The 14,165-nt window shown below is 49.4% G+C and overlaps 1 protein-coding gene across 1 annotated transcript; it reads right to left on the bottom strand.

Moving 5' to 3' along the window:
- Positions 1-2,982: 2,982 nt before the first annotated feature.
- Positions 2,983-8,681, bottom strand: LOC133346884 (uncharacterized). Its single transcript, XM_061558713.1, has 4 exons — positions 8,591-8,681; positions 5,914-5,990; positions 3,131-5,466; positions 2,983-3,036 (listed from the first exon to the last, which is right to left on the bottom strand). The coding sequence occupies exons 3-4, from the start codon at positions 5,453-5,455 to the stop codon at positions 2,983-2,985; spliced, it is 2,379 nt and encodes a 792-aa protein (XP_061414697.1). The 5' UTR covers positions 5,456-5,466; positions 5,914-5,990; positions 8,591-8,681.
- Between the last annotated feature and the right edge of the window lie 5,484 nt (positions 8,682-14,165).

The following is a 14,165-nucleotide window of genomic DNA, read 5'->3' as shown; positions in this document are numbered from 1 at the left end:
GGGCGGTGGTCGCATGCGCATGTAATCCATCGCTGTGGAGGCAAGCGTTGGTGGCTCATATAAATGTTGTAAAACTCCATTCCCGTGGGTGTCGAGGTGCCATACCATGGCTTGCCAGGAGAATACGGTACGGCAAATGTGAACTCCACCTGTTCCATCTCCGATTAGTTCCCGCACCACCGATTATCACGGTTCGCTACGTACGGTGCGAAAGAAGTTCAACACACTGACATTGGGTAGTGTTGCCCCCCCCCCCCCCACACATGTTGTGGGTTTTCTCACACGTGTAAAAAATATATTAATTGGCCAATAACACATTACAAAGAGGACCACAGAGCTTGGAGGTATTTGGTTCTGGCTCTCACCGTCTCATTCTCGTTGCGAGTGAGCAAATACTGTGGCACGTTACAGGTTGAATAATTATTAGTATTACTATGAAAAGACCATGGTAAATGCTGGTTATTGGGTTGAACTGCCAGTTGTCAACAAGCATTGCAATACAGTGGGTCAGTGTCATACATGATTTCCATATCAATAAACTATTACTCTTTATGTAAAACTATTTGAGAGCCCATGTGAATAATGTAATTTCCAAGAGAAACTAAAACAGGATAAAAACAAAGTAGTGAAACACAAAGCACAATGTAAGATACATTATTATTCTGAATCAGTGCATGCATATTAAACCTATTAATGAAATAGCCTCTGCATATAAAGCATTCAGGCATCTCAAAAAATCATTCACAGAGTCGAGAAGCAGATTGAATATTGAAGGTGTTTCGAAATCTAATGCAGACACGATATTCTTTCATTTTTGACAGGCATAAAATACAAAGCAATGCCTTAAGGAGTCCTTCAACCGGCAGGGGTTTGACGATGTTGATAAAATACAAAATATTTACCAAATTTGGTATTGATGCTTGCAAAATGGCATGATTTATTATTGCATGTTAATTTGCGAAGGATGTTTTCTTTATGCGTGGCAAGAGCACACGTTTTAATGCCTTACACATTTATAGCAATGCAAATGTCTTGCCTATCGAGAGTGGAACATATCGGAACATTACAGAGGTAAAAAGTGATGCATTTTCTTTTCCAGAATTAATCTTAAATAAATTCACTCCCATTTGCTATCATGAGGGCAACTACCACTCCCCCAACCCCACATACAATTTGATTGAAGAATTGAATCGTTACCGATGCAGTGCATCAAATCACCAGGGGAGTCGCATCATTGCGGCCCTGGAGATTGGTAAATACGCATGCGTACACACACGTGCAGACTCACTCCAGAGCTTGCATTTCGAATGGCTGCTTGTATATGCTCACGTTGGGAATTTGGTATTGAGAAGATATTTGACTCGGAATTCACTTATCATGCATGACTTACGATGCACTTGCCAGGACACGTTTTAAGTATACGACGTTTAGTTAAATGATGATAGGTTTTCCCCCTTTTTTTCTGGCAACAAAACAGGTGTTAAGATGTTATAACACCAAACTGAAACATTTTACGATGAATCATGTCTGCATTAACCACAATGCTTGTGGTCAGAATGCAAACAAAAAACATACTCTGATAATATATGCATTGTCATTGAAACTGATTGGCCCACACCAGAGATAGCTTTCTTTTGAGCCTCGTCTCAAACGGTTTTATCATATTATCATGATTATGATATTTTGGTCCTGGCAAAGGAGGTCCTGCCATGATATTAGTTACATGTTGAATGGTATCAAGCTGTGGGCTTAAAAAAATGTACGTAAACAGTTCCCAGTCGACAGATTGTAATCATCCTTCATCACTGCAGTGGTACTGGGCTGTGGGGGATGGCGTGAGGAAAGGCAATGGTGTGAGGGGGAGGCCTTCAACCAGCAGTGGATAGAGAATAATGATATATTTTCCCGAAAAAAACTATCATTTTTTGCAACTTCATATATTGTAACAAACTATAATTTTAAAAACCCCATCAAACATCATTAGCCTACATATTGTATGTATGTTGGAACTTATTTCACACCGTACGTGGCCAACTGTGAATCGGAGGGGCGGGAATACATTGCCGCAATGATGGACTGTAACCTAATTGCTTTAACTCGTCGGTTCTTCCGGTTTGGGTTCTGTGAAGCCAATATCAGGGAAGAACCAGAAACTGGATGTCTTCTTGTTTTGGCTCGTACCCACCGGTGTCCCGTTCTTTTCCTCGTCCATCGGGCTGCCCGCGGCGAGGAATTCTCCCTCTCCCAGTAGCTCCTCTTCGCTGCAGCTCACCGGTGGGTTCGTGTGTTCTTCTGTTTCAGAAACATCCGATTTACTGGTGGACTTGCTGAAGGAAAACAGTGTAAAGAAGCCTCTGCTAGCCTTGCCTTCCGGTCCAGTCGCAGATGTCTTGTCGGAAGATTTAACTGCAGCGTTTTCATTGATTGTTTCGGCAACCTGTGGCTCTTCTGGGCTGCTTGATTTGTCGGAACCCCTGTCAATGGGTTTTTCGATATTTGCCTCCGCTTCAGACTTTGCTGTGCGAGCGCTGCATTTGAAAGGAATGGGTTCACCTGGGGCTTCCGAGTCTGCTCGAGTTGCATCTCGGCATTCTACTTCTCCTTGCATTGCCCCCCGACACGGCTGTCATTACCTCCCGCCGCGTGTTTTTATCGGAGGTGCCCTCGCGAGACATCGCGGTTGCATTGTCAATCTCTGGCTGTTCTGTATCAGTCGATGAATTCTCGGAATGCTGCTGATTTTGTTCCTTCAGAGTGTCACTGTTATTTTCTGGTTCGTACTTGGCCATGCGGTGCTGGGGGTTGTACCATCATCAGGGCTGCCTTGTAAATCGGCGCTGCTTTGAACCGTGTTTCCGCACACCTCCTGGGCCATGTCTGAGCCCGGCTGTGGGCTCTGTGGGGGTGTGCTGTTCGAGGTGGACCTGGCGAAGGGAAAAAACGAGAAGAACCCCCATCGCTTCTCGGGAGGTTTTTCCATGGTCAGTCCTCCAGGGCTCTCTTTTTCAGCTGCAGCACCATCAGAAGAGGCCTCTTCTACTCGGGGCCAGAGTTGGGACTGCGCGTTTAGAGGCTCGCCCACTGACTCGTCACATGGGAAAAGTTCAGACCCACCATCTGTTCCGTGCACCACGTTATCAGAGGTGACTTTTGCATTTTCTTCACGCTCCTTGGCTGTATCGATGGAATCTTCGTGACTTTTCTGTGTAGGAATATCCGTAGAAAATGCAGGACCACCAGCTGATGATGCCAGTGTGTTGGCCGCTTCTAACGGGACTCCAGGGTGGCACGAGTTCTGCTGTGTGTCGGTGAAATCTACCGAGTTCAAACCTTTTCCCGCCGTCCCATGCACATCCTCGTCAGGTTTTATGGCCATTAATTCAGCATTCCTTTCTGCAGCTGTGGCTGCAGAACATTCATTTTTGCTCGTAGAGTTTGGCTTATTATTGGCTGCATTTGTTGCCGCTGTTTGACGTGACTTTTTTTCTTTTTCAAAAGAGAAAATTGAAAAGAATCCTTTTTTGGGTTTTGCTTCCGTGTCTCTGCAATGGACGTCAGCCGGGGTGATTCCATGGGCTGACACATCTGTGGTGGCTTCGGAAATAGCCTCCTCAGACCAGATGTTGCCTTTGGTCTCTGTGAGAGTGGTGTTTGACAGCAAAGGGACCCTTTTATCGGTTTTAACTTCATCACTGCCCTGAGCGACATCTTGTTTTGGGGCTAGTTCGGGCAATGCCACTTGGACACCGCTCTGCATTGTGGTTGATTGCTTTGGTGTCTTAAAAGGTGGTGACTCGGGTGAAATGGAAATGGAACCATTCTCCATCTGTTTGGATTCGTCGAAGCTGCGTCTTTCCATGGCATCGTCGTCAGTTCTCATTACGTTATTGCAATTCTGCTCGGCTGATTCTTTAATTTCGCCCGTTTTTGGCACCCCTATTTTATCTTTTGATTCCAGCACACCCAGCGCTTTCTCTCCATCACGCCTGTGCGTTCCTTCGCTTGACGTGTGCGATGCTTTATTTGGAACACCGCCACAAGCTGGCGATGCCTCCTCAACTGCAACAGTAGGTTTGCTCCTCTGCGTGACTTTACTGGCAGGGGTCCCAGATTCTGCCACTTCAATTGCCCCCCAATTACTCTCCTGGTCGGCGCCACGAGCACCGGCAGCAATGGACTGTTTGCTCCCTACGTTTGTGTCGTCCACCCGGTGAAGGATGCCAATGCAGACGTCTTTAATGTCGTCTTTTGAAGATTTGCCTTCGGGAGTTACATTCTCGGCTGCCGGAGCGGTTGCCTCTGCCCGGTGGGCACCCGCGTTGAGCTTCGGCCCCTCGTTTGTCACATCCTCGTATTTTGGCTGCGTGTTTCGCCTCGGTTTGGCGCGATCCCCGTTTTGAACAGGAGGCCCGCCGCGCCCCGCCGTACTTGGCGGAGGCGCGATGGCTGTTTTTACGACCTGTTCTCGCCGCACCGCTCTGCGCCGCTGCTCCGGAGACGTGGAGCTTAATAATGGTGCGCTCTCTGCGCCACCCAACTGTGGAGCCCTGCTCCCGGTGCCCTCTGCTGCGTCGCTGGCTGTGGCTTTCTCGGAGGCATTGGAGGGCACCGCTTGCAGCGCTTTTGGAATCTCGCGGGCGCTTTCGTGAACTTCACCGGCCGCTTCATTTGCGGCTTTTATCGCGGACCTTGAATTACGTTCGGCCAAAGTGCTTCCATTAACCGGCGCTTCGGTCAATTTGTTGTGATTCGTTTCAGTTTCCATCTTTGGGAAAGTGAGCGGGTTTTCAAGCTGTTCTGTTTTCTCTGTGCCGGTGCCACGTCCGAAACCCGGTGGGAAAACTCCTGTCACTACATCAACATCCTCAGCTCCTACGTCGGTTGTGTTTTGGTCAGCATTTGCAAGTCTGACTCCTCCTTTCAGTGGGTGCTTGATTGTTACTGCCCTGTCGACCTTGTTATCTTTAACAGTAACAATCACTTGCACATCTCTATTTGTCGTGCTAATGGTGTCGCCTTCCCCGTTGTATTTGGCTGCCGTTTCGACTTTGGTCAAAAGAACCACCCAATTGTGTATTTCATAGCTACAGTCTGATATATCACTCGTTACCTCTGTTTTAACGATTAGAAGTTTCACCTCCAAGTGATACCCGTTTGGTAGGATCGGTTGCGCCTGTTGCATCTCGATTTGCCACACTTGGCTCACTTCTGGCTTATTGTCCAACCCTGGAAGAAGGAATTCTTCAACCCGCGGATTCAGGCGTCGCTCCCCATGTGTCGCTGAAGAGTCTGCGTTGCTCTCCAACTTCTGGGCTTGTTCGGGGGCACGTTCCCCGCGTGTGACGGCTCCGATTTCTCCGACTTCTACTCTGTCTGGTGCTTCCCCGATAGCTCTGCTACCGGGCCTGCACGGAGGCCGAGCTGCAGTGAGCCCGTCAGAAGTTTCGGATGCCATCGGGAACCTCTCTGCTCCTCCAAAAGAAAGCACAGAACCACACGGCAAAGAGAAACAAAGTGTACATTGAACAAAACTATAAATCGGTTGAGACAGGTCGACAAATCAATACTTACGGGTAAATTTTTTTTTTACTCGCGAGTCAAAAACATAACTAAAATCAAGACGAATGGGTGGCTTGAAAATATATGTAAGGAACTGCAATAACTAGGTGAGGGACGATTTATCACCCCCCACCAGTGTCATGATTCAGAACCATGGTTCCATTTCAGAACCATTTTATCTTTGCCTCACTTTCACCATTCTCTGGATAAATGTATTTTTTTGTTTGTTGTACCTTCTTTGTACGTGCCATCTTCTCTGCCCCATTAGCTTACATGTAAGCGGAAGAGCTGATTTTCACCGCTTAATCGATGCATCCGTTTCACGCGTGGAAAGGGCACGTTGGAGGCTCTTACCACTCGGCACTTTTCCACTGCTCGCGGACGCCGGGATTGCTGATGAGCCGGGAGCTCCCACCTCCTGAGGCCGCTCTCTGTGGCACAGAAACCAAGCCACCGCCGCCGCAGCAGCAGCAGCAGCAGCGCCTGGATGTCACTCGTAACTCATTTTTGTGGAAAAACGTATTATACGGTCGTAAAATGCAAATGCAATTGTGTACTGTACCTACAGCTGCCAAGACCACCTATATCATGGCCAATTTGGAACAGTGTTTTTTTCCCCCCTGGGATTGTTTACGCTGAAAAGGAAACCAAAAAAATATTAAAATGTTTATTTTGTGTGATTAACGTTTTCAGAGAGAATATTTTTTAAAAAAAAGTAAGCAATGTACAAAATGAGACGTGAACATCCCGTTCATGAACCGAGAATTTAACTCAAAATAAATGTGCGAGACGTGTGCGGTGAATGTACTGCGAGTGCCGAGATTGTCGGTGAGTGGCAATGCCAGCCGCAGGCTCGCAGAATCCTTGACACCCAGTGCCGACTCTCGAAACACGATTCGTTTAAAAGTGGCCACCGTGTTCCTCGCACGTGCGCATCCTCATCGTCTTGAGATCAATGAGAACAACGGGCATTATCCCAAATCTTGAACACCGATCGCGGTGGGACATTTTACTCGAGTTGTTTGGAATTTGTTATAATGAGGCTTTAGTGATTTAATGGAGTTATAAGTTGGCATTTTGACTCGAGCATAGTTAATACAATTCATTTGTTTGGTATCTTGCTATGATACTCTTTATTGTAATGGGGTTGCCTGTGGCTGTGCAAATATTTTGTGGTTTCTATTTAATCTGTAATATTGTCTCAACAGTGGCCTTGCTTAGACTAACCAGGCAAACCGGTCCCTTGGCATCATGACATCATGACCGCCCTGCGATAAGCTGTGAAGCTACTTGGCATGCAAGCACTTGACGGTGTACGCTTGTTTCCAAGAATAGATCTCGACACCGAGGAGATCCAGCGTGGCTTTAGGAAGAGTTTTTTTGTTAAAATGTTGATGGCTGCAATTTAAATTAGCATTCCTGAAAGCATGCAAATACGACCACAGTTGTATATTCCTCGTGATGACCGGAAACATGGACACCAAGAGCGTTTGAAGGTGTTTTGTTATTATTACTAGCTGCCCGTACATCCTTTGGATGTGACCGTCTGTCCGTATGTCCCTCCGTACCGCCCTCCCTCCAGCCAGCGAAACGTTTTTCTTATATCTTACTATAGCAGGGATTGGTGGATAGAATGCTACAAGCCAGAGACGGAGTTGAGATTACGTTATTAAAGAAAAGCAAATATAATTAACTTTAAATGGAGTTGATCATAGTCAGAAGAGGAGGGCATTTATCCTACATTCGAACGGGGGATTTGTCTTAAGTGGTGCAGTGTGGGTGGCCAGAAGAAAGGCACTCCGAACTCAGAAAAAGTGACTTAAATAAGGTTATGAAGTATTTATGGGCATGGCATTGTAGAGAGCAGAGGGCAGCGGCAGCTGCTCTCCCCGCCACCCCAGTGTATGGAGGAGCCCTGTGTTGTGGGTCTCGTGTATGCAGCTCAACACAGCAAGTGTGACCTGTTTACAATGGCCACTGTATTTCAGGAGCTGTATTCGCGATGGTATGGGAATATAGCAGCAGTGGTGTGGCTGTTGAGTGTGCAAGATGTGCAACTGCACCCAGGGCCCACCGGCCAGAGGGACAATGTCCCTGCCTACAAAGACGGTGGCAATTCAATCGGGGGGGGGGAAGGGGGGGCATTTTATTATTTGCACCAGGGTCCATGCAAAACATGCTACTCCAGTGGAACACAGGCCAATACAAGTTTCCATCAATATCATCACCACTGACAAATACTGCCTGAAAGCTACGAGATTTAATAATAATAAGTCAACATTTTAGGCAGTGTCCTCAAAAAGGTTCCCCGATGCCCTGCAAGTTCTCTCATATACATTACAGCAGCGACAAAACAGTGGTCGTGATGACAACGGCAAAGTATTCCCATCCCGTGATCCGATTACGTACGGTTCATGTCTCGTAAAATAAACGGTCACGTGGGAAACCAAACCAGCGCTGTTGTTGGCACATCAGCCCGCTCCGGCGATGACCGTGCGGCTAACGCTCGGGGTCGCAGCGCGTCTCGCTCGCGGGCACCTTGGCCGCTGCCGTTTCTCCTCCTCCTGCTGCTGCTGCTGCTGGTGCTGGTGTCGGCCACCCTCGGTCAAGACCCCAACGCTCCCTCGGCTGGCAGCCAGAACCCGGGGCGCACGCGTGGGTCGCGTCCCGCCGCTCGTGACATCTGCTGTGCGCGCAACTTGCGCTTCGGGCTATGGTCGCGATTTTGCTTTTTGGCTGCCACCCGCTCTCCTCGTCATGCGACGTGTAAGTGCGCATCTGAGAACTCTTTGTCAACGGTGGGGTCAGATTGTTCATGGCCAGGTGCGGTGGATTTGTGAGCGCACCTTAAACCCATGCTTAAAACTAAATCGACGCGGGCCGCTATGTTGGTAGGTTGCCATGCGCGTTTAACTTTACGAACATTTCATTGCGAGGTCACATCATTTCCACGCTTTTCCACAAACAGATCAAATTGCCAATTGCAACTACGTTGTGCTTTCTTTGCCGAAGTCTGTTGTACAGTACTCACGTTTTTTCGCCTGTCGGATTCTCGAGGGATGTGGGAGCTGGCGCGTAGCGGGCAGCTGGCCCGTCCCGGACGGCCGCGGTGCCGGGGTGGTTTGCCCGCCCGCGGATGCGTTGTTTATAAAGGCAGCTGCGGTGGGGTTAGAGCTGACTCCACCCCCCCCCCCCCCCCCGCTAATTCATGCCCCTCCGGCTCAAGTCAGCTGCTTCCTTCAATAATCATGATAATCGAAGTGGTTGGGTGATTGGGTGGGCCCGATGCCCAAAGTTTGCAGCACTGAGCCAAAGTCTCCTGGTTCGAGAGGTGGCAATGATTCACCGTGATCAGAGGACGCGAGGTCAAATCCTGGTCGGTCCTAGGGGATCAAATCCTGGTCCCAGGGGGTCAACTCGGCCCATCGTCCGTCCAGGGTCGATAAAACGATTGCCGCTTTGTGGGAAGTCAACACTCCCTGTCCCGTGGAGAGGCTGTCTCCCACCACCACGATGATGTTGGGGCCTTCTGATGGATACAAACGCTTTGATAATTACTTGAATTGCGGTAACGTATTTTGCAATTATGTCATGTGTTTTTCGTCGAGGTACACGCGTAAGGTACGTGAATGAACACGCTCGTTGGGCTTGTCAAGGTACGGACGGTTGAGGCTTCCCTGAGTGTTGTCGGCGTTGTGAGAGTGCACGCAAACAGTTTTGACACAACAGAGGTCGTTTTCCTTGCGCGCCGATCGAAAACTTTCTTCTTTGGCCACATTTGCTCGTTTACTTTTCACCGTCAAGTTCAGCTTTCCAAAAGCACGCCAAACTCTTCTCGCACTACCTCTGTGTTTCATCAGTTTGACTCCCGTCCGAAATGAACAGCTCTCCTCGGTCCACAAACTATGTTGTGTTGTCCAGTTGTGTCCCTCCAAGTGACATTGTTGAGCCAAATTGTTGTACATGACCTATATTAATGTCTCACGTAAATAATGCATCATGGGGCCTCCTCTGCCAATACCAAAACATGAGAATAGGTTTTCCCCTTTGTTCTGGCAACACAAGCTCACCCCGAGCTCTCATTACTCTGATAGTGCGTTGTCTTTGGGCTGTACGCCTTTTGGCGTCCTCTGGTCGAACACCTTTTGAGACGAGGCTAAAAAGAAAGTTGTCTCTGGTGTGGACCAATCAGTTTCAAAGACAATGCATTATTATCAGAGGATGTTTTTTTGTTTGCATTCTGACCACAAGAATTGTGGTTAATGCAGACATGATTCCTTGTAAAAGGTTTCAGTTTGGTGTTTAACATCTTAACACCTGTTTTGTTGCCAGAAAAAAGGGGAAAACCTATTCTCACGTAAATAATGCATTTTAAATAATAATAATAACGCATAGCCCTTTATTAATCGAATGCTGGAAATGCTTCTTGTGTTTACAGTAGCTCTCCTTTCCCCGCACCTACGATTAGCAAAGTTGACTACGTATGGTGCGAAAGAAGTTCAACATACTTATGGATGAAGGCCCTTCCAATGGCACGTCAGCCATGGGGGTTGTTTGCCTGTGCCGTACTGCTCCGTGCTGCTCCGTGCTGGTCATTGTATGCTGGCGAAGGATCGGGAGCAAGCCCCCAGTTCAGATATCATTCGCCACTGATGTTGGCCGTGACCGAGAATGTAACTCAGGTGGCCAAGTTCTAAACATTAATAACGGGCTATCACTGTAGCTGGACCCAAGGCACCATTCTAACCCCCCCACCCCGACTCCCACCATCACTGTGACACCGGCACCGCCCTACCAACGATTTGCGCCACTGGAGCGCCGTGCAAACATTCCTGCTTTGGTAACAAAACGTGGTCATTTGAGAACAATCACGGGCTTAGTTTGCCTCGTTGTGCACAAGCTGTGTTCTTATATTTCCGGTCAGGAAGTCACTTTGAGGTCTTGAAGAGGCCTTCGATGATTACTTGGTTCACTGGATGACCTCGTCTGATTGTTTTCAGGCCCTCCGAAGGGCTTTTTGGTATTTAGCTCCACTGATCACACCTGGATTCAAATTAACCAAGTAAATTTCGCCTAGACGACGGCATTCGTTGTGTCTTAGGTAGACCTCGACATCACCAACATTTAGCTTCTGAACATATTGGCATACGCAAGAATAGATACGGCTGTTTCCTTCATGAAAATTATATTCTCATTATAGTGGTCTTCTTGCGTTACCGCCGCTGTACATCTGCAGCCTGTACACTCATCGGGTTAGCAGGCAGTGGCAACTGCACCGGGACCCACGGGTCAGAGATGGCGAGGTTACAAAGTGGGTCGGGGCAAAAAAAAACGTCTCGGTTTGGTCTGCGGAAAAGATGTCAACGCCAAGGTGAAGGTGTGTTGGACCTAGTGGTTGTAGGTGAGTGGAGGTGTGTTGGACCTAGTGGTTGCAGGTGAGTGCAGGTGTGTTGGACCTAGTGGTTGCAGGTGAGTGCAGGTGTGTTGGACCTAGTGGTTGCAGGTGAGTGGAGGTGTGTTGGACCTAGTGGTTGTAGGTGAGTGCAGGTGTGTTGGACCTAGTGGTTGCAGGTGAGTGGAGGTGTGTTGGACCTAGTGGTTGCAGGTGAGTGGAGGTGTGTTGGACCCAGTGGCTGTAGGTGAGTGCAGGTGTGTTGGACCTCGTGGTTGTACGTGAGTGGAGGTGTGTTGGACCTAGGGGTTGTAGGTGAGTGCAGGAGTGTTGGACCTAGTGGTTTCAGGTGAGTGGAGGTGTGTTGGACCTAGTGGTTGTAGGTGAGTGGAGGTGTGATGGGCCTAGTGGTTGTAGGTGAGTGGAGGTGTGTTGGACCTTGGGGTTGTAGGTGAGTGGAGGTGTGTTGGACCCAGTGGCTGTAGGTGAGTGGAGGTGTGTTGGACCTAGTGGTTGCAGGTGAGTGGAGGTGTGTTGGACCTAGTGGTTGTAGGTGAGTGGAGGTGTGTTGGACCTAGTGGTTGTAGGTGAGTGGAGGTGTGTTGGACCTAGTGGTTACAGGTGAGTGCAGGTGTGTTGGACCTAGTGGTTGTAGGTTAGTGCAGGTGTGTGGGACCTAGTAGTTGTAGGTGAGTGGAGGTGTGTTGGGCCTAGTGGTTGTAGGTGAGTGGAGGTGTGTTGGACCCAGTGGCTGTAGGTGAGTGGAGGTGTGTTGAACCTAGTGGTTGTAGGTGAGTGGAGGTGTGTTGGACCTAGTGGTTGTAGGTGAGTGGAGGTGTGTTGGACCTAGTGGTTGTAGGTGAGTGCAGGTGTGTTGGACCTAGTGGTTGTAGGTTAGTGCAGGTGTGTTGGACCTCGTGGTTGCAGGTGAGTGGAGGTGTGTTGGACCTCGTGGTTGTAGGTGAGTGGAGGTGTGTTGGACCTAGTGGTTGTAGGTGAGTGGAGGTGTGTTGGACATAGTGGTTGTAGGTGAGTGGAGGTGTGTTAGACCTCGTGGTTGCAGGTAAGTGGAGGTGTGTTGGACCTAGTGGTTGTAGGTGAGTGGAGGTGTGTTGGACCTAGTGGTTGTAGGTGAGTGGAGGTGTGTTGGACATAGTGGTTGTAGGTGAGTGGAGGTGTGTTGGACCTCGTGGTTGTAGGTGAGTGGAGGTGTGTTGGACCTAGTGGTTGTAGGTGAGTGCAGGTGTGTTGGACCTAGTGGTTGCAGGTGAGTGGAGGTGTGTTGGACCTAGTGGTTGCAGGTGAGTGGAGATGTGTGTTGGACCCAGTGGCTGTAGGTGAGTGCAGGTGTGTTGGACCTCGTGGTTGTACGTGAGTGGAGGTGTGTTGGACCTAGGGGTTGTAGGTGAGTGCAGGTGTGTTGGACCTAGTGGTTTCAGGTGAGTGGAGGTGTGTTGGACCTAGTGGTTGTAGGTGAGTGGAGGTGTGATGGGCCTAGTGGTTGTAGGTGAGTGGAGGTGTGTTGGACCTTGGGGTTGTAGGTGAGTGGAGGTGTGTTGGACCCAGTGGCTGTAGGTGAGTGGAGGTGTGTTGGACCTAGTGGTTGCAGGTGAGTGGAGGTGTGTTGGACCTAGTGGTTGTAGGTGAGTGGAGGTGTGTTGGACCTAGTGGTTGTAGGTGAGTGGAGGTGTGTTGGACCTAGTGGTTGTAGGTGAGTGCAGGTGTGTTGGACCTAGTGGTTGTAGGTTAGTGCAGGTGTGTTGGACCTAGTAGTTGTAGGTGAGTGGAGGTGTGTTGGGCCTAGTGGTTGTAGGTGAGTGGAGGTGTGTTGGACCCAGTGGCTGTAGGTGAGTGGAGGTGTGTTGAACCTAGTGGTTGTAGGTGAGTGGAGGTGTGTTGGACCTAGTGGTTGTAGGTGAGTGGAGGTGTGTTGGACCTAGTGGTTGTAGGTGAGTGCAGGTGTGTTGGACCTAGTGGTTGTAGGTTAGTGCAGGTGTGTTGGACCTCGTGGTTGCAGGTGAGTGGAGGTGTGTTGGACCTCGTGGTTGTAGGTGAGTGGAGGTGTGTTGGACCTAGTGGTTGTAGGTGAGTGGATGTGTGTTGGACATAGTGGTTGTAGGTGAGTGGAGGTGTGTTGGACCTCGTGGTTGCAGGTAAGTGGAGGTGTGTTGGACCTAGTGGTTGTAGGTGAGTGGAGGTGTGTTGGACCTAGTGGTTGTAGGTGAGTGGAGGTGTGTTGGACATAGTGGTTGTAGGTGAGTGGAGGTGTGTTGGACCTCGTGGTTGTAGGTGAGTGGAGGTGTGTTGGACCTAGTGGTTGTAGGTGAGTGAAGGTGTGTTGGACCTAGTGGTTGTAGGTGAGTGGAGGTGTGTTGGTCCTAGTGGTTGTATGTGAGTGCAGGTGTGTTGGACCTAGTGGTTGTATATGAGTGGAGGTGTGTTGGACCTAGTGGTAGTAGGTGAGTGCAGTTGTGTTGGACCTAGTGGTTGAAGGTGAGTGCAGGTGTGGTGGGCCTAGGGGTTGCAGGTGAGTGGAGGTGTGCTGGACCTTTTGGTTGAAGGTGAGTGGAGGTGTGTTGGACCTAGTGGTTGTAGGTGAGTGTAGATGTGTTGGAGCTAGTGGTTGTAGGTGAGTGCAGGTGTGTTGGACCTAGTGGTTGTATGTGAGTGGAGGTGTGTTGGACCTCGTGATTGCAGGTGAGTGGGGTGTGTTGGACCTAGTGGTTGTAGGTGAGTGCAGGTGTGTTGGGCCTAGTGGTTGTATGTGAGTGGAGGTGTGTTGGACCTCGTGATTGCAGGTGAGTGGAGGTGTGTTGGACCTAGTGGTTGCAGGTGAGTGGAGGTGTGTTGGACCTAGTGGTTGCAGGTGAGTGGAGGTGTGTTGGACCTAGTGGTTGTAGGTGAGTGGAGGTGTGTTGGACCTAGTGGTTGCAGGTGAGTGGAGGTGTGTTGGACCTAGTGGCTGTAGGTGAGTGGAGGTGTGTTGGTACCCTAGTGGTTGTAGGTGAGTGGAGGTGTGTTGGACCTAGTGGTTGTAGGTGAGTGGAGGTATGTTGGACCTTTTGCGGTAGCGTAGCGGTTAGCGCGCTGTGCTACGAATCCGGCAACCCGTGTTCAATTCCCGCTCACAACTAACATTAGTGACGATTATCTGAACCGGTCCTGGCTCTCCCCTAGGTGGACTCAGCCTCAAATGAATACCTGGTGTGGTGCA

The sequence above is a fragment of the Lethenteron reissneri genome, chromosome 25 (genome assembly GCF_015708825.2).
Source record: "Lethenteron reissneri isolate LAM-NWPU_2019-01 chromosome 25, ASM1570882v1, whole genome shotgun sequence".
Lineage (NCBI taxonomy): Eukaryota > Metazoa > Chordata > Hyperoartia > Petromyzontiformes > Petromyzontidae > Lethenteron > Lethenteron reissneri.
The sequence above is the reverse complement of the archived record's forward strand: the minus strand, read 5'-3'. Positions and strand labels throughout refer to the sequence as shown.

What these genes read in the sequence shown, in the direction of transcription:
- LOC133346884 (XM_061558713.1), bottom strand. Translation starts at nt 5,455, where the DNA reads ATGGCATCCGAAACTTCTGACGGGCTCACTGCAGCTCGGCCTCCGTGC. An exon ending in AAGTCACCTCTGATAACGTG is followed by an intron (nt 3,037 to 3,130) that starts GTGCACGGAACA and finishes GGCCCCGAGTAG; the next exon opens with AAGAGGCCTCTTCTGATGGT.